Below are 23557 nucleotides of genomic sequence, written 5' to 3'. Positions count from 1 at the left end.
GTGATCCGCAAGGACCATGGTGGATCAATTGGATTTCGACTTGTTATTTAACTTATGTCTTATAATGTGGAAATAAAACTTTGCTTTGATGACTTATTAAAAAAGTAAAGATGGAGAATTAAGGTTCTATATTTTTTTGTGTAATATACAATTTTAAGTCTCCAATTTTTTCTCACAAAAAAATATGATTTTTTCGTCAAAGATACGTTCTTGTTTGATTCAAATCATAATAATAATAATAATAATAGTAATAATAATAATAATAATAATAATAATAATAATAATAATAATAATAATAATAATAATCATAATCACTTCCTGCCATCATATGTCCATCTAATGTAGCTGTAATGGGAATGGTTTTATACAAAGTTGTGTGATCTGTTGCATTACAGTAGCTACTGGCTGAACTGACTGAGCTAACTGAATTAAAGGAAATTCAATTTCTGCAAAGCTGCACGCTGCACTTTAAAATAATGAAAACATAACAGAATTTGTAGTTAGAAGCTTAGTTTAATATAGTCTGTTCTGAGTAGGTTATAGGTATTGCTGGTAAAAATTTGTCAACTGATCAATTTAGGTTGAGTCAATCAGGTCTCGGTCAGGTCGGATACAATACTACAAGGCTTAACCGCAAGCTTGCGAGAATTTGTCAAACATCTTGTAAATTTGTGATCTGCACTATTTGAGAAGCGTATTACCTGCCTATGTTGATGTGCAAACATAAACAAACAACATTGGAGACACTTTTCTTAACCTGTATGACATCTATTTTCCTTAAATTTTGACAATAAACTATGAGTGCCATTTTTTTTCCTTTTCTCCAATAGTTTATAGTTTGTACCATGCACCATGAAGGGACCAAAACATAGATGTAACGTTAAATCAAAAACACAGGCGTAATGTTAAAGGAACAAGATCTTTTTATTTGAAATTCTTCCGGCATTTCACAAGAAGTATACTATTTATAATCTATACAAGACCTAGGAAAGTTTCTAAAAGCTACATATTAACAATTGTTGATTATTTTGTTCTCGAAGGTTATTTGACAATGCAAAATATCTGCAGGTGGTAAGGGACATGATCAGTGCCGTCTCTAAATCCTCAGCTACATGTCTTTGGATCATGGAGATTGCGTACTCCATGAAAGTTGAATCACAAGGAAGTATAATTGGCCCTGAAGCTGTGACACCAAACTCATCCGCTGCCATTCGAAAGAGCTCCGTGAAAATCTCACTTTTGAGGTAAGCCAAAGGAATCATAAACCGTCTTTTATCACTTGTGTAAACTACAAAGTGACCCTTTGCAGCAATTGTTCTTGACCATGAAATTCTTCTTCTGCTTGCAGCTGCTAGTTTTTGCCACTTTCTCGCCATTTTAATGAGCTTTTTAGTACTGACCATTTTGTAGGAGTGATCTCTAAATGAGAATGTAAACTTTTCTTTTTGCTTTTTTGAAGGTGAGACTTAGATTGAAATGTTATGTTGAGGAAGTTGGAACTGCTTGGTTGAGAATGGAAAAATGAGCAAGTTTTATAGCAAAAAGCTGAGGACCGATCATGTGGGATTTCAGGTGGCCTTGTCTGATATACGTTTCAATCAGGTGACTATTTTCACAAATGTTAGAATTTGTAGGCCAAACTTGACAACTTGTGTTGCTTTATAATTCATCCAATTCTTTTGACAACCACATATTTAATATTCAGCATGGTATATATATATATATATATATATATAGACCATAACTATAACAATTACATAAGTGCCCTACAAGGGATGATGTGCTTATACATGGAAAATCCACAAGGACGATGACAGATCAAGTTGGATGTAGACATGCTATCTGACAGAAATTATAGAAATAAACTGTTTTCTTAAAACATGTTTCTTTTTCCTTTTGGTTAGTCTTAAGATTTACTACCATGAACGGTTTTGATTTTTACTTCTAGTGATTTGTGTATTTTCTTCAATATATAAAATAATATCGAAGCATTAATCCAAACTAATGAAATTGCTGCATGAGATAGAACTTATGTCATGTAATTGTCCCGAAAGAAGCCTCGTTTATTTAATAGGTTAAAGAAAACATGAGATGTAATATGTACGTTCATCTGATCTATTTTAGACTGATGAACATCCACCGTATTGCTTTCCAGTAAAAAACTGTGGTACAGAAATTGACATTGTACTGAAATTTAGTCATGTAGGCTATACACTGTCATTTTGTTTACCATTTTAAGATATATGAAACAAGCTAAGGTCGAGTTTCAATACTGAATAGTTGTTTGTTCCTATGTTGAAGGGACAAAAAAACAGGCATAATCTTAAAATAACAAGAACTTTTTGATCTGAATTTCTGCCGGAAATTTTATTTACTTTCTCTTGGTAAAAATTGTTTTATACAACAAAAAGTATTATCTAATATTTACAAAACAGCTATGCTACGTTTCTAATAACTACAAATTAACATTTGCTGATTATTCTGCTCTTGAATGTCATTTGACGATGCTGAATAGCCGCAAATAGCTAAGGACATGATCACTGCCTTCTGCAGTTCCTCAGCTACATGTCTCTGAATCATAAAAATTGAATACTCCATAAAACGTGAATCACAAGGGACCATAATAGGCCCTGCAGCTGTTACTCCAAACTCTTCTTCTGCCATTCTAAGCAACTCCGTGAAATTTTCACTGTTGAGGTATGCCAAAGGGATCATAAACTGTCTTTTATCACTTGTGTAAACTATAAAGTGACCTTTTTCAGCAACTGTTTTTGACCAGGAAATTTTTCTCCTGCTCACAGCTGCTAGTTTTTGCCACTTCCTCGCCATTTTAATGAGTTTCTTTGTACTAATCATAATTTATTTGAAGGTGAGTTTTCTGATTGAGAAAATAAAGTTTTCTTTTTGCTTTTAGGAGGTGAGACTTAGATTGAATAATTATAATAAGGAGTTTGGAAGTGGTTGGTTGATAATGAAGAAATGAGCAAGTTATATAGCTTCAAGCTGAGGACATATTACGTCGATGTTGACTGCCTTGATTAAAGTCTTTGGAAGCAAAGCCATGTGGGTATTCAGGCTGTCATGTCTGGTGTGAGTTAATATCAGGCAACCATTTTCACAGATATCAAAACTCGTAGGCCAAACTGGATAACTGGTTTGATAATAAATACAAGTCATGTGTTAACCACCAAGTACCCAACTAGAAGATTTCATATCTGAGGAATTCTGCATCGACCATAGTGGATCAATTAGATTGAGACTTTTTAATCAACATAGAATGTGGAAATAAAACTTTTTTTAGAAATTATGATTTATTTGTTGTTTCACTACAACAGCATAGGACCAAGGACAATGGGTTAAATAGAGTAAGAATGGAGATTTGCGGTTTTAAATTTCTAATGCAATATATAATTTGAAGTCTCTGATTATATCAAGTGTACGATTGCATGAAACAAAAGCATGTTCTTATTTTATTAAACTAATTGACTCGTATGAATATAATGTTGTCATTTAGTGCGTATAATGGTCATCGGAAATTATAATTAATTAAATCAAATAAATTAATTAAATTGATAATTAATTGGAAATATCCTAAGATTGCAAAAAGTTTCTGTTTTGGTATAAGCACAGGTTGCGGCTCGCGATTTTTGTCGCGGCCCGCAACGCTCGCGTTGATTTTGCAATGTTCGTTTTATTCGATTTTGTTAGTTATGCAATAACTACCTACGGTTAATATGGTTATATTAACTAAATTATTGGGATGAATTGATTTAATATCGACATTGATTCGTGAATCGATGTTGCGGTTCATGAAGTGACATATTACTTCATGAATGGTATGCTTTTCTACAAATATAGAAGGCATGTGTAAGCTATTTCTTACATGAGATGTACATGGAATATACATGCAATTTCTGTTTTTTCTTTTCTTCTCTAGTACCTTACATAGAGAACTTGCAATCCTCGATTGTAAATTTCCGTTTCTTCTTCCACTTAAGTTTTCTCATGTCGTTCTAAATTCCTTGCACTAGGAATTTAGTGTAATTCTTTGTATCTCATAACATATTTTCGATTTATATTCCCAAGCACCGTAGTAGGGAGGAAATGATTAGGAAATGATGTTTTAGTAAAGAGCATCACACCTAGAATTAATATCAAGTTCACATACAAAATCTTCTTGTTACTATGTTCGATATATGGTGTTCCCGATGATGAAGTTCACATTTGGTGTATGTAAAGCAAAGGTTTGAACTTGCCATATATTTTGTAACCTACTAAGTTTATGTAACTTTATTTTATATGTTTGATTAATAAAATTAAAGTCACATTTACAACATATAAAAGGTGGAATATATCTTGGGATGACGGGAGTATCCAAACTACAACCCCAATAGTTTGCGCCTGATTGCATGAAACAAAAATTGATCACTTGTAGTTGAAATAATTGACTCGTATGAATATTAAAATTGATTGCATGAAACAATGCTAGAAAACTGTGGTAGCTGCAATGATCTGATATTTGGAGTAATTAGTTTACGAAGGGGTAATTTAGGTAATTAATATATTAGTGGTAACTTGGGAAATAAGTTAGTTCTAAGTGGTAGTTTTGTTATTAATAAGGGGAATTAGAGGGTCATTATGATCATGAGAATTGTTAAGTAATTGGTGGTGAGTTTATACTCATTTTAGGAGACCTCAAACTTCTCGAAGTGCTTGATTTATCTTTCTTTTACCATTTTTAGGGTTGTAATCTTTCTTTGTTCATCCATTTTATAATATAATTTCACTTTTGTCATTTTGTTATTTTGTTTCCATTTTACTGTTTTGAATCAAATTAATCAGTTCATAGCAGTAGCTACAAAGGTTGATAGAAATTTAGTCATGCAGGTATAGAATGTCATTTGAGCGAGCCATTTCTAGCTGTTATTATATGAAAAGTTCAGGTCTAAGTCTTGATACTGTCTGTTAATGTGTTGCTCAATCGAATATTGCATACATTTTTCGAGGCAGCTAGTTGAAACACAAGTCCTAGACATTTAATAGCTGGTTAGCTAAATGGCTACACTTCCTACTTTCATACTGTCCATCTGATGCAGCTGAAATGTGAATAGTTTCATTTTCCAGTAATCGGTTGCGTTACAGTGAATCAAAGGAAACTCTAGCCCTGCAACATTATGCTTTAGGGTATTGAAAAGTTAAAAGAATTTAATGTCAGAAACTAAGTTTGATTTTATCTGTTCCGAGATGGCATTGTTAATGAGAATTTGTCGACCAAATGTAGGTTAAGTGGATCAGGTCTCTGTCAGGTCGGATCACACATTTTCAGGTTTAACCACAAGCTTGTTTGTGAATTTGTGAATTGTGATCTGCACTACTTGAGAGTTGGGAAACCTATTACCTGCTTATGATGATCTGCCAACACCACTGAAGGTATAATCAGTCAATGGTGGTTGTCTAGGTTTAAATCAAGATTGTGTTACTGTGGGTTGGTGGTGGTGGTCGTGGATGGCGGATGCAACGATGGTAACTGTTAAATCTAGTGCCCAGTTAGAGTTTGAATGAGAAGAATCAATGTTGATTGTTAACGAGAGGCTTTTAATCTTAATTTATACCGGAATTTTCATTAACTTTCTCTTTGTAAATACTGTTCTATACTACAAGTACTATTTATTATCTACAAAAGACCTAGGAAAGTTTCTAAAAGCTACAGATTAACTTTTGCTGATTATTTTGTTCTTCAAGGCCATTTGACAATGCTGAATATCTACAGGTGTTCATAGACATGATCAGTGCCTTTTCCAAATCCTCAGATACATGTCTCTGGATCATGGAGATTGCATACTCCATGAAACTTGAATCACAAGGAAGCATAATTGGCCCAGATCCAGCTACTCCGAACTCTTCTTCTGCCATTTTAAAGAGCTCCGTGAAAATCTCACTTCTGAGGTATGCCAGTGGAATCATAAACCGTCTTTTATCCCTTGTGTAAACTACAAAGTGTCCCTTCTCAGCGACTATTCTTGACCAGGAAATTCTTTTCCTGCTCGCAACTGCTAGTTTTTGCCACTTTCGCGCCATTTTAATAAGCTTCTTTGTACTAATCATTTTGTGGTGTGTTTTCTGATTGAGAAAATCAAGTTTTTTTTTTTTTTTTTTTTTTTACTTTCTGGGAAGTGAGGATGATTAGGAATTTAGATGTGCTTGGTTGAGAATGGAGATATGAGTTGAGTAAATGGCAAAGTTTTATAGCTCCAAGTTGAGGACATATAACTTCATTGGTAACTTCCTTGTTCTCATTTATTGTAAACAAAACCACGCGACCATGTTTTTTGTTCCGTTAGATGATCCCAAAACCTGCTGTCCAAATATGTCTCCTGATTATTTTTTAAAGCTTGTTTAGCCACTCGATTAGATCAATTGTATTTTAAGTTAGATGGGTCTCGGTGTTTTCTGAAGAAATAGGATAGCTCAGACATCTGCCTTTAATCAGTTGGTGACATGAATGCAGGAAGTGAAAACTTGATACTATATGATATAGATAATAGATGAAATTCTATAATGAATCCAAAACAAAGGGATCCCACTAAATTGTTATAATAATCTCTATTATGTGGCTCTCATGAAGCTTGTATCAGTTATCAAGCAACATGTTTGGCCTACATTTATGAAATTAGTTAATAATGGCTACCAAATAGAAACCAAAACTCAGTTGCTCGGACTCTTTACTTCAAGTACCCGTGTTGGACCTTGACACTCGAATAAGTAATAGCAGCTTCAGACAGAGCCTATTATGTTGTCTTCTAATTCAAGCTTTATTGTGTACACGATCTCTGTGATCCGAAGAAGTATAGCCGAGGACTTTGATATTGTCCTTAGTTTATTCAGATATTCATCATTTTCCTAGGAACATCAAGAACAAACTACTCCACAATTTTTAATTGTAGTCATTAGGCTTTTTTTTTGGATTGCACAAAAATGTTCAGTGTTGCTTAGATCAATAATAAGAATTCGTAGAAATTCTGTACACAAAATTTAGTTCCGGGAACCTTCCTTCTTGGGCAGTTCCAGCTGCGATGAGACATTAATGGCCCAAGCCAGATCAAACTGATAAATACATGCAATTTTTGTACATCCAAATTAGTATATGAGTGGCCAGAGTTAGGCCAAACAATAATGGCTGTCTTTCTTTACATGGTAGTTGAATGTTACTCCTTACTGACCCTTAGTTTGCTACACATTTCGTTGCCCCCTTTATTAATGTTGTATTGAAAGAATGAGAAAAAGAAAAATAAAAAACAAGTTGATTGAAGAAGTGGGTTGATGAGATAGGGAGATTGAACTTATGGATGAGACGATGAGAGAGAACGTGATTACCGATTCGATCAAAAAATTTAAAAGTGTAGTAAAGCTAATGGAATAGCTTATATTGATAAGTGTAGCAAATTGAAAAAGACAAAAAGAGTATAATGTTAGTCTCTTTCCCTTACGAAAAATTGTTGCTAGTGAATATCCATCGTTCATGTGGGTGAAATGTGCATTAAAGGTTGTTTTCGATTGACCTTTGATAGCAAACATCAATCACAATTCAAATAAAGTAATAGAAAAATGTGCATTAATAGAATGGAAACTTGTTTCATTTGAATATTTTTTCTATATTATCATTAACTTTTCAAACTTGAACTGTATAACTGTACATGTCCTACACAAAAAGATAACAAATTTTTTCTAGAAACTACAGATAAGCATATGTGAGCCAGTTTGCTCTTGATGTTGTTGTGACAATGATGAGTGTCTGCAGCTGGCTAAGAACATTATCATTGCCTGCTCCAAGTCCCGAGGTGCACTTCTTTGAACCACAGAAATCACATACTCCATGAATTTTGAATCACAGGGCAAGGTAATTGGCCCCGAACTTGTAACTCCAAACTCTTCCTCTGCTATTCTAAACAACTCTATGAAAACTTCACTCGTCAGATAAACCAACGGAATCATGAACCGTCTTCCATCAGTAGTGTAGACAACAAAATGACCCTCGTTAGCCACTGATCGTGGCCAAGAGATCTTTTTCCTACTCGCGGCTGCTAACTTTTGCCACTTTCTTGCCATCTTAATAAGCTTCTTTGTGCTGATCATGTTGTGTTTTTTAAGAGTGAAAAGAGAGAGTAAGAGAGTTTTTTGATGCAATTTAGAAGTTATAAGTTTATTGGTTTGAAGATTTAGAAAATTGGGCAAGTTTTATAGCTTCAAACTGAAAGACATATCATTCATTACTCATGTCTTGTTCTCAATATTTGGAAGCAAACCCACATGGCCATGTTTTTTGTTGCTTTAGATAATATTCAAACAAGTAGCGAAACATGTCTCATAAGAATTAATACAAACCTGTTCTTATCCACTTATTTAGATTATTGTATTGTAAGTTGAATGGTTATATTTTCATATCTAATCTGCTTTATTTTTCTGTTTTCTGATGCAGTTAAGAGCACAAGCATCTGCATTTGATTAAAGTTTGTCTTTACTTGGCAATAGGAAAGCAAGAAGTCAAGTCATTGAGCTAATTTATCAGATAAATGTGAGTATTCGGGTGGCCTTGTCAGGTTTAAGTTAATATCAGGTAACCATTTTCACAGATATCAGAACTTGTAGGCCATACTGGACAACTTGTTGCTTGATAATTAATACAAGTCTTGATAATGTGAAAATAAAATCTTGTTCATTGATGACTTATTTGTTGTTTCACTACTATAGAATAGTTGTTTTTAGTAACGACAATGGTTAATGTAATACACAATTTCTGGTTGGGCTAACTGAATTGAAGGAAAATCAATTTCTGCAACGCTGCACTTCTAAGTGTTGAAAAAATAATAGAATTTGTTGTTAGAAGCATAGTTTAATTAAGTCTGTTCTGAGTAGGTATCGTTGGTAAAAATTTGTCTACCAAATTTAGGTTGAGTGAATCATGTCTCGGTCAGTTCGGATCAAATATTACAAGGCTTAACTGCAAGCTCGCGAGAATTTGTCAAACATCTTGTAAGTTTCTGATCTGCACTATTTGAGAAGCCTATTACCTGCTTATGTCGATGACTTGATGTGCTAACAAACAGCATTGAAGATACTTTTATGTAAAGGTATCATTAGTCGATGGTGGTTGTCAAGATTTTATTCAAGATTGTATTGCTGTGGGGTGGTGATGGATGCAAAGTTGGTAACTGTCAAAATTAGAGCTTAGTAGAGTTGAATGAGAAGAATCAATGTTGATTGTTAATTAATTATACCATGCAACTTGAAAGGACAAAAACCCAGATGTAATGTTAAAAGAACAAGATCTATTTTTTCTAAAATTCTTCTGGAATTTTCATTAGCTTTCTCTTGGTAAAAATTGGTCTATGCTACACAGGAATTATACTATTTGTAATCTATACAAGACCTACGAATGTTTCTAAAAGCTACAGATTAACAATTGTTGATTATTTTGTTCTTGAAGGTTATTTGACAATGCTGAATGTCTACAGGTGGCCAAGGACATAATCAGTGCCTTTTCCAAATCCTCAGCTACATGTCTTTGGATCATGGAGATTGCGTACTCCATGAAACTTGAATCACAAGGAAGCATAATTGGCCCTGAAGCTGTAACACCGAACTCTCATCCTCTGCCATTCTGAAGAGCTCGGTGAAAATTTCACTTTTGAGATTAAGCCAAAGGGATCATAAACCGTCTTTTATCACTTGTGTAAATTACTATTGTTTTTTTGGTTGTCGGCCGAGGCCCAAACCAAATTCACATAGAAAATTTGTAATGTATAAGACAATTTATCAAAAAAATGAACAAAAATAAGCGTAAAATTCCCAAGCTTGAGGTTTGGAACTGTTCGCAGTTACTAACTGTGAACAAATCAAAAAAGACAAAATAGTTGTTCGTAGTTACTAACTGCAAACAGTTATTTGACCTGTTCGCAGTTAGTAACTGCGAACAGCATGCTCCACAAATACGCAGATCAGCTTCCTTCCTTTCCATTTTCCCAATTCTCAAAACTCTATCTTATTACTCGACATTCTCCTTCTAAAACCATAGATTTAATCCATCAATTCTTGCATTCCTCTTTCAATTTGGCACTTCAAAATTAGTCTGGAATACTCTAACTTGCAAAACGATAAACTTTTTTTAGTATATATATATATATATATATATATATATATATATATATATACATATATATACATATATATATATACATATATATATATACATATATATATATATATATATATATATACATATACATATATATATATATATATATATATATACATATATATATATATATATATATATACATATATATATATATATATATAGTTTTTTAGGGTTTTAATGAAATTTGGTTATTTTCTCAAATGTAGATTACTAGTTCTTAAATCAAGACTCTTCTTAATCATCCATAACTATTCAAGGTAATTTTTAATTGTTTTCATAGCTTTTTGTTGGTTTTTAAAGTATTATTGTTGATGAACATATTGAATTAGTTGAATTCACCTTTCATTATATATTATTAGAAATGATGATGTTGGTATTAGAAATATCATTTATGAACTTATTAATTGATTTATTATTTGGATTTTATGTGCATTAAATATGTATGAACTTAGTTACATTATAGACTATTAATTTGTAGACCAAAAAAGATTATAATCAAATGAATATAATGTAATTATATGGGCATGAAGTTGATGATGTTTGTATTAATGTAGAATATGGCATCATTTCGCGTCACTATAGTATGCTTTTAGAATGGTTGTATTCGAGAAAGTAGTGGCAAAGTTCATTATGTTGGGGGAAGACGTAGGTTGTTTGCATGTAACTCAAACATGAATTTAAACCAGTTTAAACATTTTATATATTCTAAGATTGGATTGGACCCTACTAGAAGTACCGTAAATATAAGCTTTAAATATGACATGAGTGGAGAATTGCTAGTCTTTCCTGTTGAAGATGATGAGGCTATAGATGCTATGTGGGAGCATTCAAATCCACCCAAATTTCCTCTTTAGAGTTATACGTAAAAGAAGTACCCTTAGGAAATGTAGTTGCTTCTAATCCTACTGTATTAATGTAGAAAATGGCATCATTTCGCGTCACTATAATATATTTTTTGAATGGTTGTATTCGAGAAAGTAGTGGTAAAGTTCATTATGTTGGGGGAAGATGTAGGTTGTTTGCATGCAACTCGAACATGAATTTGACCTGTTTAAACATTTTATATGTTCTAAGATTGAATTGGACTCCACTAGAAGTATCATAAATATAAGCTTTAAATATGACATGAGTGGAGAATTGCTAGTCTTTCCTGTTGAGGATGATGAGGCTATAAATGCTATGTGGGAGCATTCAAAGTCCATCCAAATTCCTTCTTTGAAGTTATACGTAGAAGAAGTACCCTTAAGAAATATAATTGTAACTAATCCTATTGTAACACCCTAAGATTTTCTGACGTCATTAATTAATATTTTAATAACTTTTGTATATTTTATAATTATATTAAATTAATTTTGAAGTAGTTTTAATAAATTTCTTTCGTATAGGAATTTAAATATTAACATATATTTATATTAAAAATACAATTACAATTCTAAATAAAGAGGTTCGAATCAAAATAATTATTTTATTTAAAATATGTGAGCATACGAAGGTAATTATAAATACGAAGGTAATTATTTATATTAATACGAAAGTGAGTTTCTTAGTTGGACCTCACAAAAAAATGAACCTAGGTAAATAAATAAATAAATAAGTGTATAAATAATATAAAATATGGGATAGGGCTGTGAGTATTCCTCCCCTCACTCACAAAGAATCACGACGCCCACCTTCCTTTCCCTCACACTCACGGTTCAGCCCATTCCCTTCCCCACACCAGCAGCTGCGGCACACCACCACCACCAGCCACATATTCTTCCTCCACCGGTGAGCATCCACCGTAGCAGCAGCCACGCCTTCCTCCCTCACGGCACCCAGCAGCAGTGGCTGCTTTGTTCTCTTCCTCCCCCCGGCAGCAGCGTGAGTCTCCAAGCAGCGGCAGCCACCTTCGTGGTGGTTTTCCCGGCAGCAGCAGCCCAACACCACCATACCAACTCCTTCCTTCTACACCCTTCTCTTGTTTCATCTTAGTAAGCCATCTCTTTTATTCTCTAATTAATTTTCTAGTTTTAATTAGAGTTTTATTAAGTGTATTGAGTTTGATGTTGGTTTTGTGTTAATTTCATTGAATCTTTTTGTGGGTAAGAATTCGATTGATGAATTAAACATGTTTATGACTTAGGGTTTGAAGGGTGATTTGAAATTATGGGTTGTGTGTTGATTTTGTATTAGTTTCTTTGAATCTTAGTATGGGTAGTAATTAAATATGTTATCTTTGAACACGAAACAATTAGGGCTTGGATTTAGAGATGAAATTACGAATGATGTGTGTTTTATACTATATTCTGGTGATGATGGATTTAATAACTTTAAAAGTTGTTTTAAGATTTGGTCGATTGGTTATTGTTGTGAATAATTAGTAATGGTGATGATGTTAGTTGACTATGAAAGTGGTTTTGATTGATTAAATTGGGAGTAATAGTTACTAATTGTTGTGGTTTGATTGTTGTGAATTACAAATATCCTTATTAGGTTGTTATTGATTAAATTGTGACGAATCATTCCGCCGTGACATAGTTTTGATAGGCCGTTGGTGCCTTTACTTTATTAGCTTCTAAATAACTTTGGTTTTTCTATTAAGGCGCACAGTTTTAAAGCAGATGCTGCCGAAATTTTCAATCACCTTTTAAAAGTTAATATTTACGTTTATCTAAATCCTTTTCCTTTTCTTTTATGTAACACCCGAATTTCCTTCCGTCCCTTATGGTTTTGGTTTCGTTAAGGGGTCGGAAATTCAAGGGTGTTACACCTACTCCTACCCCTATGCCTATATCAACTCAGGAAACTGATAATCCTTTCGTTCCTTCCGCATCTTGTACTTTTTCTCAACCCCTACGAATTAAGTTTCAATTAATTCAATGGTTAACTTAGGAGAAAGTGATGAGATGGGACCTTGGGATGATGGAAATGAGAGTAATGAAGTAATTGCATCAAAATATTAGTGAATATATATGTATAATTGGAGTATTTGTTGTTTTTGCAAATTTAATTAAGCATATTGCCTATATTGTAATAACTAATAAGAATTTAATTGGTACTCATTTATGTCAAATTGCTTTTTTTTTTTTTGGGTTTTGGTGCTATCAGTCTAGAGGTAAAGAACTAAAGATGAGCAAGCGAATTATAGCTCTTGGTTTTGAAGGATCAGCAAACAAGATCGGTGTTGGTGTTGTAACCCTAGATGGAACAATTTTATCGAATCCGAGACACACGTACATTACCCCTCCAGGGCAAGGGTTTCTTCCTCGGGAGACTGCCCACCACCACCTTCAACATGTCCTCCCCCTCGTAAAATCTGCTCTTAAGACTGCTGGAGTAACCCCAGAGGAAATCGACTGCCTGTGTTATACCAAAGGCCCTGGGATGGGAGCTCCATTACAAGTCTCTGCAATTGTTGTTCGGGTTCTTTCACAGTTGTGGAAGAAGCCCATTGTCGCTGTTAATCACTGTGTTGCTCATATTGAAATGGGAAGGATTGTTACGGGAGCGGTTGATCCTGTTGTTTTGTATGTTAGCGGAGGTAATACTCAAGTGATCGCTTATAGTGAGGGGCGATATCGGATTTTCGGGGAGACCATTGATATTGCTGTCGGGAATTGCTTGGACCGCTTTGCTCGAGTGTTGTCACTTTCGAATGATCCAAGTCCTGGATACAATATTGAACAGGTATAGCAAGCCATTTACATGGTCTATTTTCCTTTTCTTTTCTGCTTCTGATAATATTTAGTATTATTTCAGAATTTCGGTTGCATATTTTGAGAGATAGAATAAAGCAATAAATGTTTGTGATTTATTTTGTGGGTGACTTGCTTTGTAGGTTGTGTTAGTTACTGTATAACACTATTCACAGTTTGTCATTTGGGGATTTAATGTGGACATAATGCTTAGAATTTTGACTTTCTGGTGATTTTGGTTATACTGTAACTGATAGATTTGCTTCTGTTATTTGTTATGATTTTTACCTAGATAATTTTTTTTATGCAGCTTTTCTGCATCTTTTCCTTTTGATTGTTTTTGTCTGGAATACTTATGTCCTCATGGGTGCTGTTACATAATGTCTTCGCGGAACACCAACAGAGGGGACATATTAGATGATTGTAGATGTAGTGGTTATTCACTTATTTGTCCATGCTAATATATTGGCCATTGTTCATATGATGAAAATTAATTGATGTTTGTTTACACCACAAAGTAGAGGATAGTGTAGGAGAATTTACGAAGGAAAGTTAAAGAAAAATTTGATGGAAGACAATAAGGGAAAAGAAGTCTCCCAAATTTTTTTTGATAGAATGAGGAAAAGGAGCAGAACCTGCATAGACTGCCAGTGCTGTTATAAGAGCAACTTCTTGATGCATTTATGAAACTAATGGTTCTAAATAGTCTTTTCTCCCTTATTGAGATATTGAAGGCCATTATTCACGTTACACTTGAATTCTGATGGGGTGTTTGATTTGGTTAGCTTCACTCACTAGCACAATCGCTCAACTTAATATAGGTTTTTGCACGTACAAATGTTGTTTTTTTTTTAAAAAAAAAATTGCTTCATTCATTATTCAAACTAAATTTGAAGTTCAAGGTCACTTCTGACATGAACTTCTGGAATTAGCCAAAACAAAACAATAGTAAAAGTCAACTTGTATTACTTGACTTCTATTAGGAATTTCATAACTTAGAAAACTGTCCAACACCAATTAGGAACCAAATAAGCATAGTAACTAACATAATTAGGAAAGTAGAACTTTTCAACAAGTATGTAGGCTTGCTGCCCAAGTAACCAAAAAGGTGAAAGAATGTTTCCTTTTGGCTTTCCAATTTCCTTGCAATCCAAGTGTTTGTATAGAATTAGGAAACCTTTCCCTTGCTTGCTGTTCAAGGGGAGTGTAAAGACACCTTTCTGAACTAGAGCTCTCTCGCAAGTAGCAATGTATCTATACTTTTACTTAAAAAAAAAACACTTAATTAATCTACTTGACACCCAAGGAAAGCATTTAAATACGCACTTATCTACCTAAAACTGCTTTCAACTTGGATAAAGTCAGCTGTTAGCCCTACCACTTATAAGAATATGGTAAACCTTGGACTTATTTTTCCAACTAAAGCTTTTAATGATTTAAAGGGAAAACCATTGCTTTTAAATTCATCAATTCTATGATACTAGTCCTCGTCAGTCGTAGCTGATACAGCTATGTACTACTGAAGAAACATCCACGAATTAAAATTTTGATTATGTAGCATAAGTTCTTATTGACTTTCAGCCAGCTTTTTTAAACAGTTCACTCTTGCCACCCTTGCTTGCTCTCACTTGTCAATTGAAGTTGACGCCCTGGTTATAGTGCAGTTTTCGTGTTTTAAGACTCGCTTGTCAACCTGGAACTGCTTTCTGCTCGGACAAATTCACACTCAAATGCAACTTATATCTGTGTTGTTCACCCTTGGTTGATCCTCAACACTCAGATATGAAAATGTATATGGCATTGAGACATGGAGACACTTCATTTTGGATTTAAACTGTTGAATTATTTCATACAACCGTTGATTTGGATACTTGGATACGTAAACGTGTCTTACACCAGGATTTTAACAAGGAGCGACATAGTTTTATAAGTTATACCTAGTGAACACACCACCTTAAATGGTTAGACCTTGGACTAATTAATCTTACTAAAGCATTCGATTGTTAAAAAGACAGATCATGGCTTTGACTTCATCACATTGAAGATACTAGCCATTGTCAGCTAGCTTACTGAAATAATTATGCATGTTAAGTTGCATCAGCTTTATTGACTGAATTTACGCGCAGCTATGACAAGTGTATACAAGAGTATTAGAGCAAAATGTCAGATTTCATAAGCTGAAATTGATTTCCTTATTTTGTTCTTAAACAGCTTGCTAAGAAAGGGGAAAAATTCATAGATCTTCCATATGCAGTAAAGGGAATGGATGTTTCTTTTAGTGGTATATTGAGCTTCATTGAATCTGCAGCTGAGGAAAAGCTCAAATGCAATGAATGCACACCTGCTGATTTGTGCTACTCCCTGCAAGTATAGTTCTCTTCCTGCAACTTTTTTTTTTTTTTTTTTTTTTTTTGTGAAATAAATCATGTTCTGATGATAAGTATCAGAAATGAAATGAACAATGAATGAATTGATATCTTTTTCTATCGGTGGGTGTTGTAGGAAACTATCTTCGCTATGCTTGTGGAAATAACAGAAAGAGCCATGGCACACTGTGATGCAAAGGATGTTCTCATTGTGGGAGGTGTTGGTTGCAATGAAAGATTGCAAGAAATGATGAGGATTATGTGCTCCGAGAGAGGTGGACGGTTATTTGCTACAGATGACAGATATTGCATTGATAATGGAGCCATGATTGCATACACTGGTTTGCTTGCTTATTCCCATGGATTATCGACCCCGCTGGAGGAATCGACTTTCACGCAGAGATTTCGAACTGATGAAGTTTATGCGATTTGGAGAGAGAAGGAATTAGTAAAGAAGAATGCAGAGTGTGATTGTGAAGAAAGCATGGGTACTACTCATTGTTTGGCTTTGAAAAGTGAATTGTGCTTGTAGTTGTAGTTGTAGTATAGTCAGATTTAGGGATGGCAATGGGTCGGACTCGGTTCGGATTATACATACTCCGACTTTGCTCCGGATTTTAGTTGAACTTTTTTTTTCAGTCCACCTCCACTCGGAGTCGGATTATGCATACTCCAAGTTTGCCCCGACTCGGACTTTTGGACCTCCAACGGAGTCGGATACAGAATCGGATTATTATCAAACTTTATCTTTGTGATATTGTACTAATGATTTAATGTATACGAAGTTAACAAAATATATTTTTTAAATACAATTAACAAAAAAATATGTATTTTGAATTCAAGTTTAACATGAGAAATATTTCTAATATTATAATTTAACAAAACTTTCTCGCATTTTGATTTAGCGTATTTTACTTCTCTTGATTTGATTTGTCGTATGTTGATTGATTGATCTAAATAAAAATACCAAGTAATTTTTTAAAATCGAAAATTACAATTAGTATGAGAGAGAGCTTGAATTAGTTACGTCTAGAGTTTTAAAGGAAACAAAATATTGGATTAAAAGTCAAATTCAAAGTCGGATTTCCTTCAGGGTCGGAGTGTCGGATTTTAAATAAGGTCCAACTCCGGTCCGTCTCTAACTCGGATTCGGATCGTGAAGTCGGAGTTGGAATCGGATAACCTTTTCCTCGAACTTGAATCGGATTATTTTCCTCGGATCGAGTCAGATTCAAAGTGAATTGCCATCCCTAGTCGGATTGATCATCCACATCAAGAATCTTATCTCTCGTCATATGGACATATAGAAACAGTTATCAGAATCCTTTTTCAATCTTACCATCCAGTGTTCAGCGTTGGATTATGTTTTTGTACTTAGATTCATTATAATTTATAAGTTAGCAAATTGAGCATACATATAACACACACACGATTTTGACACCACCTATCCAAGGCTTTGGCCACCTCCTCTCATTCTACACATTAATAGTTAACTAGCGTAGAAACTCGTATAATACACAAATTTATTATTATAAAGTATACAACGTCAAAGAATAATATAAGTACATATTATCTTAATTAAATTTTTCGAATTCGTGACATTTTAAAGCAATAATTAATAATTTTTTTCTATTATTTATCAAATATATAATTTTTTTCATTTAATTAAATATATCAAATTCTAGGTTATGTACGTAGAATTGCTATAATAAATTATATAAATGCTTTACCTTATCTAGCTTCAATTTAAAAATAAAATTTTAAATTAAGTAACTATTGTCATGTAATCAATTATTATCCACTAATATAATTCTATTTGTCATGACTCCTCTAAGAATGACAATTGTTATTTCTAACATTTTTATTAGAATGTATAATATATTTTTTGGATTATTTCATACAATCGTAATTTCTTACAAATTTACATATTCATATCTAGGCCTAATTAAGTGGATGCAGTATGAAACGCGTATAATTTTACATGTCTATAAATACTTCTCTGCAAATACGTGTTAACTTATTCCTACAAAACAATGACAAAAGAAATACTTCTAATCTTTATGCTAAAGTCTTTGATACTAAACTCAATCAAAAACATCAGTATATTTTTCATTTTTCTCAACACTTAATTAGAAACTTGATTTCCATTTTTCTCAAAAATACACTTTGTTTTACACCTTACTCTTTAGTTCTTATATTTTTGTTGAAGTTTCATCAATCAAACATTTTTTTATGAAACTCCAAATCAAATACACATTTAGTCTTTAAATAAGTTAGAAGATTGAAGTAGCTAATTTATAGTTCACATTTCATGTAATTAGTTTAAGCATGAGCATCCAATAATCTCATATAGTATAGTAACTACTAACTAGTAAGAATTAAAAAATAACACATTTATGTCCTAAAAAGAATATAAATGTGATCTTATATAATTCATTCTATGTAATTCTATTAATATCAATTTTTATAATTTTAGATTACAAATAATTAATGTTTTTAGAATTGAATTAGTGCATCGATAATCATGCATTAATAATTGCATTGAGTTAAAGATACATCCATTTTTAAGTGGGTCAAGACAGAAAGAGTAGATGTGTTCGTTCGAACTATCAATCGATTTAAGATCATATATTTCAAGTCGGATTAACGTCGAAATTTATATTCATATAATCTATCATTGTAAATCCTTTTAACCATACAAGGTGGGAATGTGGGATAGATTTTTTTTTGAACCCTCTAATAAAGAGTACCAAAGAAGCCTTATATGTAGAAATTAGAACTACTTTTTATTGTTTGACTGGGAGACTTTCTTATGTGTTTCCGCGTTGTTTCATCATTCAACATGCTGAATTTCTTGCTATCTAAATTCTCATTTCACCTTATAATTTATACTCCTATTTATATTTATTTCTCTATAACCCATTTCTCTGCAGATTCTCCGTTTTTGGATTTGCTCATCAATTAACTTCTGTTTTCTAAATTTCTTGGAAAGAATAAACTAATCATTTATCCATATTTTTCAGACATCATTTTCAGTTACTCATTATTCAATTGCACAGGTAATTTATTGGCTTCTTTTCTTTCTTCTTTTACCTTTTAGGTCTTCTACTTCTAGACTTTATTCGGGACGTTGGGACCAACATCTATTTTTCGCTTCTTAATTTAGATGGAAAAAGATTGTATATTTGATTAGGGACTGTACTGATTTTCTGTTTATTTTTCTGGGTTTTTAAAATTGATATTGATATGATTATATTACGGTTTACCCTCGATTGATTGCACTCCTTCAATCTCTTATAAAATGTACTGTGTCCAGAATTTGATACCTTTTTGAATCCAGTTGGTTTATTGTCCAGAACAATTTGAGGTAATTTGCTAATACAAGTATATATTATGCTTAATTTATGATTTTTTGATGATCAATATTGAATTATTTGAAACTTTGTACAGGTGAAAAGGGTTTGGATTATTTGCTACTAGAAACCAAATCTTTTCTTTTGATCATCTGTCACTTTCAACCACAAAAAAATGAGAAGATTATGGGCAACAAAAGAAGTGTCTTTCTCGTTGATTCGGCTGTTTTTGTTTTCTGCTGCTGCATTTTTGCAAGGTAGTTCATGTGAACCTCAGAACTCCCAGAATCGCCGTGGAATCCATAATTTGGACTATAATGCTGTTTTTCGTGTTCAAGGAAATGTTTATCCTGATGGGTATCTTCTCTTTTTCATAATCTTTGTGTTTTACCGGTTTTTATTCATTTTTTGATCAGTCTAAATATCTGTTGTGTTGTTTGTTGAGGTATGTTTTATATATGTTATACTTGTAAGATTAGTGTCTGTCTCACACATGATGTTTGGTTTCAAGGTTCAATCGGAACAACTTATTTGTTTATGACATCGGACCCTAAATCCCACCGAGGGAGCCACTTAATGACATTGGCGTAATAATATGTTGTTACTGTTAACTGTTAAGTTGTACTTCTATCTCTTAACTAAGTGTTCAATACAATATCTTAAGGAGATAGCTGTTCGTGTCATAGATTGATCTTGGTTTTGCTTATGCTTGATGACTTTGATCTCCTTTTGATTCTAGGTGATTATGCTGTTTGACTTATTTTCCAGATGAACCTTCCCAGCCCTTTCCATTTATTTATGTAGAATCTATAGTTTCTTAAATGAGAGATATCTAAACTTTGATTAGTCTTTTCTCAAACTAATATCTTGCCTTTTTGTTGATGAACTTCCTATCTTTTTTGCTTTCTACTGTTTGTTTCCTTAATCCTTATGATGCACAAGATAGACGCAAAAGGAAAATAAATGCCATTTGCTTCATGAAATAATGGTTTTTATCTATTCGTTTTTTTAAAGTGTTGGTGTATATCCTAGATCTTGCAAATTGAATTTTATACATTGACTTTAGTCCTTCATTTGTTTTTTGCTGCAGTTTTACATTTTTAGATTAAACTATTATTAGACGTTTATACTTAAAATTAATTTTATTTGTAGGTACTTTTACACTACCTTGAATATTGGTGAACCTCCTAAACCCTATCATCTTGATATTGATACGGGAAGCGATCTAACTTGGGTTCATTGTGATGCGCCTTGCATTAATTGCCCTAAGGTACTTCTTCTACGAAACATATCCGTATAATTTGTCTCTTTATCCCGTAGATATTGAAGTATTATGTTTTGCTTTTTGTCGCAGAGCCCACATGATCCTTATAAACCTGCGAATAATGCTCTTTCATGTCATGATTCCTTGTGTACGTTTTTGCAACATCCTCCAAATTATCCGTGTCACAATCCTAGTGATCAATGTGACTATGAAATTGAGTATGCTGATCATGGTTCATCTATTGGCGTACTGGTGAAAGACTTTTTCCGCCTTCAAGTCTTAAATGGTTCCGTTGCACGTGTTTCTTTAGCTTTTGGGTTTGTACTTCTTTTTGTGGTGTTGAACTATAATTTGAACATACACACTATGCATGACGCAACCTCCCAATATGTCAAATAAGGATTTCTTTCCATTCCAAAATAAGTGTTATTTAGGAAAATTCCATTTACAATAATTGTTGTTTTGGATTGTTTTCATTTTGAAAATTCCATTTGAGAGTTCCAAAATAAGAGTTTATAATGCAATGCTTGGCTTGTTTTTCCTCGACTTATTATTCATATTACTTGTTTTGGATTGAATAAATATGCTCATGTAGATTCATTCCTTACTTTTAAAGAAGGCACTATCTTGTTTTGGAGTTAGTACAAACATAACTCATAGTCTGATAGTCTGATACCATGATTGTTTCTTCAGTTGTGGCTATGATCAAGACATTTCCGGTTCACCCCCTTTCGTAGATGGAGTTCTTGGTTTGGCAAATGGAAAATCTAATCTTTTGTCTCAACTTCACGAACTGAAAGTGATGAAGAATGTATTTGGCCATTGTTTAAGTGGCCAGGGAGGAGGGTATCTTTTCTTTGGCGATAAACTAGTTTCAAAAGATACCGTTTGGGTACCTATGTTGAAACAGATTGAGTAAGATCTCTATTTTTTTTTCCATATAGCAACGCATGCTATATTGACGAAACTTCTAATTTGTCGTGTAAGCTCTTGATGTTTATTTAAATTTATAACATGATTTATTGTAGGAACTATTATTCAATAGGACCAGCGGATTTGCTTTTTAACGGGAAAAATGTTGTCAAGAATGGCCTTTCCTTTGTTCTTGACAGTGGAAGTACCTACACTTACCTTAATAGTCCAGTTTATGAAGCTGCCTTATCCATGGTAAGAAGTATTAGTATCTTAATTCACATGGAAACATTCTGCACCCCGGTTCACTAACTCCTACATATTCGTTTCAGATAAAGAAAAATGTCGACTCAAAGAAATTAAAGGTTGTACACGAGGATAAAACCCTTCCCGTATGTTGGAAAGGTGTTGAACCCTTCAAATCAATCAACGATGTCCAAATGTTTTTCAAGCCTTTAGCACTAAAATTCTCGAAGGTGAAGAATGCAGTGATAGAAATGTCACCAGAAACCTATCTTGTTGTTAATGTAAGTATTATTTTATTCATTTGTTCGTGTGATTTTGACAAAGTACAGTCACTTAAGAGTCTTTCTTTTTGTTTAGCAATTTGGGAATGTATGCCTGGGAATTTTGGATGGTGGTGAAGCAGGTTTAGAAGATCTCAATATTCTTGGAGGTTAGAAATCTAATTAAAGTCGCAATAAGCAATCGATTTTACCGCAGTTGATTCTCTATAAAATTATTTTTATTTATTTGCAGATATTTCGTTGTTAAATAAAATGATGATCTACGACAATGATAATTCTCGAATTGGATGGGCAACGGCAAAATGTGATATGCTTCCAAAGTTGTGATCGCTCGTATTTCTTATTCTTACTTTGGTTTGAAACATCCCTTGTAGGGAAAATTTTACTTTCTTCTCTTTATAACAGCTTTGATCAAGATCAAGATACTGATACACATTTATACCGATTGGAGCGCGATTATGATGAACTTTAACACGATCCTTGAATAATTGGTATGCATTATCAGCTTTGATCGTATTGGTGGTAAATAAGGTAAATAAAATTTTTACCCTAAATTATTGTGGCCGATGTAATCGCCTTGTCCAGAAAACCTTGTTGCAAAGGTAATTTGTTGTGGGAAAAATTACCCTGAATAATACAAACTTTCACTGATTTTCCTACAATAATATGAACTTTCAATTAACCATGAATAATACGAACTTTGATACATATTTCCCGCTGGCATACCATTTTACCTGTTACCGATAAACTTACTCATTCCTTTAAAAAAAAATTTTTTGTTTATAAACAAAGTAAAGCAAACAGAAGCAGAGCAGTCCTTCTCCCTCACGCAACCATTCCTTCTTCAATCATCTTCTTCAAGCTAGCTCCTGATTTCCATTGATTCTTCTCCCTCTCGTTCTCACACATCAACTACAAAGATATCATCTCATTCATGGTTAGTTAATTCTTCTTAATTGCAATTTAAATCCCTAAATTTTGTTTTAATCCCAAAAATTTGAACAGATTGTTCTTTTATTAGATCAAGAAACAACTTCAAATAGAGACTCACATGTGATAAATTTGAACAAAAGCCCACATCAAAGCTATGCAAACATTCAAATAAACCTTTTAAAAAACCAATTTCAATAAACCTTGCATCTCCAACTCTGCAATACACAACCAATTTAGACAGAATCTATATGGCTTCCAAATGGCTTAGCTAGAAGACTTATATATTCAAACATACAACCAGAAATCTATTTGATCTGTAGAAACTTGTTGAGG

General features: G+C 33.2%; 6 protein-coding genes across 7 annotated transcripts in view; 2 read left to right on the top strand and 4 right to left on the bottom strand.

Moving 5' to 3' along the window:
• Window positions 1-838: 838 nt before the first annotated feature.
• Window positions 839-1591, bottom strand: LOC130798137 (auxin-responsive protein SAUR64-like). The gene has a single exon (XM_057661019.1). It carries the CDS (start codon window positions 1401-1403, stop codon window positions 996-998), a length of 408 nt encoding a protein of 135 aa, XP_057517002.1. The 5' UTR covers window positions 1404-1591; the 3' UTR covers window positions 839-995.
• Window positions 1592-2105: 514 nt separating this feature from the next.
• Window positions 2106-4815, bottom strand: LOC130798167 (auxin-responsive protein SAUR64-like). Its single transcript, XM_057661055.1, has one exon. It carries the CDS (start codon window positions 2854-2856, stop codon window positions 2449-2451), a length of 408 nt encoding a protein of 135 aa, XP_057517038.1. The 5' UTR covers window positions 2857-4815; the 3' UTR covers window positions 2106-2448.
• A 236-nt stretch (window positions 4816-5051) lies between these two features.
• Window positions 5052-6078, bottom strand: LOC130828280 (auxin-responsive protein SAUR64-like). The gene is made up of 2 exons (XM_057694167.1): window positions 5709-6078; window positions 5052-5164 (listed from the first exon to the last, which is right to left on the bottom strand). The coding sequence occupies exons 1-2, from the start codon at window positions 6076-6078 to the stop codon at window positions 5052-5054; spliced, it is 483 nt and encodes a 160-aa protein (XP_057550150.1).
• Window positions 6079-6800: 722 nt separating this feature from the next.
• Window positions 6801-8228, bottom strand: LOC130798129 (auxin-responsive protein SAUR64-like). Its single transcript, XM_057661009.1, has one exon. The coding sequence runs from the start codon at window positions 8131-8133 to the stop codon at window positions 7726-7728; it is 408 nt and encodes a 135-aa protein (XP_057516992.1). The 5' UTR covers window positions 8134-8228; the 3' UTR covers window positions 6801-7725.
• A 3594-nt stretch (window positions 8229-11822) lies between these two features.
• On the top strand, window positions 11823-17077 carry LOC130798074 (uncharacterized). Its single transcript, XM_057660935.1, has 4 exons — window positions 11823-12165; window positions 13283-13861; window positions 16081-16236; window positions 16372-17077. The coding sequence occupies exons 2-4, from the start codon at window positions 13304-13306 to the stop codon at window positions 16765-16767; spliced, it is 1110 nt and encodes a 369-aa protein (XP_057516918.1). The 5' UTR covers window positions 11823-12165; window positions 13283-13303; the 3' UTR covers window positions 16768-17077.
• Window positions 17078-19045: 1968 nt separating this feature from the next.
• The window catches only part of LOC130798059 (aspartic proteinase Asp1-like), a 5035-nt gene continuing 523 nt past the window's right edge, over window positions 19046-23557 (top strand). Inside the window, exons 1-11 of one of the 2 annotated variants that reach the window (XM_057660917.1) lie at window positions 19046-19294; window positions 19552-19602; window positions 19686-19945; window positions 20741-20858; window positions 20943-21169; window positions 21546-21767; window positions 21881-22019; window positions 22097-22291; window positions 22368-22440; window positions 22524-22611; window positions 22697-23557. The exon at window positions 22697-23557 is cut by the window's right edge and continues 523 nt beyond it. In XM_057660917.1, the coding sequence (XP_057516900.1) occupies window positions 19764-19945; window positions 20741-20858; window positions 20943-21169; window positions 21546-21767; window positions 21881-22019; window positions 22097-22291; window positions 22368-22440; window positions 22524-22611; window positions 22697-22763 (1311 nt within the window). In that variant the 5' untranslated portion in view covers window positions 19046-19294; window positions 19552-19602; window positions 19686-19763 and the 3' untranslated portion in view covers window positions 22764-23557. The remainder of the gene's footprint in view (window positions 19295-19551; window positions 19603-19685; window positions 19946-20740; window positions 20859-20942; window positions 21170-21545; window positions 21768-21880; window positions 22020-22096; window positions 22292-22367; window positions 22441-22523; window positions 22612-22696) is intronic. The other variant, XM_057660925.1, reaches the window with a different exon arrangement.

Source organism: Amaranthus tricolor, chromosome 1, assembly GCF_026212465.1.
Source record: "Amaranthus tricolor cultivar Red isolate AtriRed21 chromosome 1, ASM2621246v1, whole genome shotgun sequence".
In the NCBI taxonomy this organism is placed as follows: Eukaryota; Viridiplantae; Streptophyta; class Magnoliopsida; order Caryophyllales; family Amaranthaceae; genus Amaranthus; species Amaranthus tricolor.
Note: the sequence above shows the minus strand (reverse complement) of the source record. Positions and strands in the feature narration are given on the sequence as shown.

Bases quoted from the DNA above. Each gene is read 5' to 3' on its own strand.
- LOC130798137 (XM_057661019.1), bottom strand. From the start codon at position 1,403: ATGGTCAGTACTAAAAAGCTCATTAAAATGGCGAGAAAGTGGCAAAAA.
- LOC130798167 (XM_057661055.1), bottom strand. From the start codon at position 2,856: ATGATTAGTACAAAGAAACTCATTAAAATGGCGAGGAAGTGGCAAAAA.
- LOC130828280 (XM_057694167.1), bottom strand. From the start codon at position 6,078: ATGGCGCGAAAGTGGCAAAAACTAGCAGTTGCGAGCAGGAAAAGAATT. The intron at 5,165-5,708 runs GTAGCTTTTAGA...ATAATGTTGCAG, and splicing joins TAATCAGCAAAAGTTAATCT to GGCTAGAGTTTCCTTTGATT.
- LOC130798129 (XM_057661009.1), bottom strand. From the start codon at position 8,133: ATGATCAGCACAAAGAAGCTTATTAAGATGGCAAGAAAGTGGCAAAAG.
- LOC130798074 (XM_057660935.1), top strand. From the start codon at position 13,304: ATGAGCAAGCGAATTATAGCTCTTGGTTTTGAAGGATCAGCAAACAAG. The intron at 13,862-16,080 runs GTATAGCAAGCC...GTTCTTAAACAG, and splicing joins CTGGATACAATATTGAACAG to CTTGCTAAGAAAGGGGAAAA. The intron at 16,237-16,371 runs GTATAGTTCTCT...TGGGTGTTGTAG, and splicing joins ATTTGTGCTACTCCCTGCAA to GAAACTATCTTCGCTATGCT.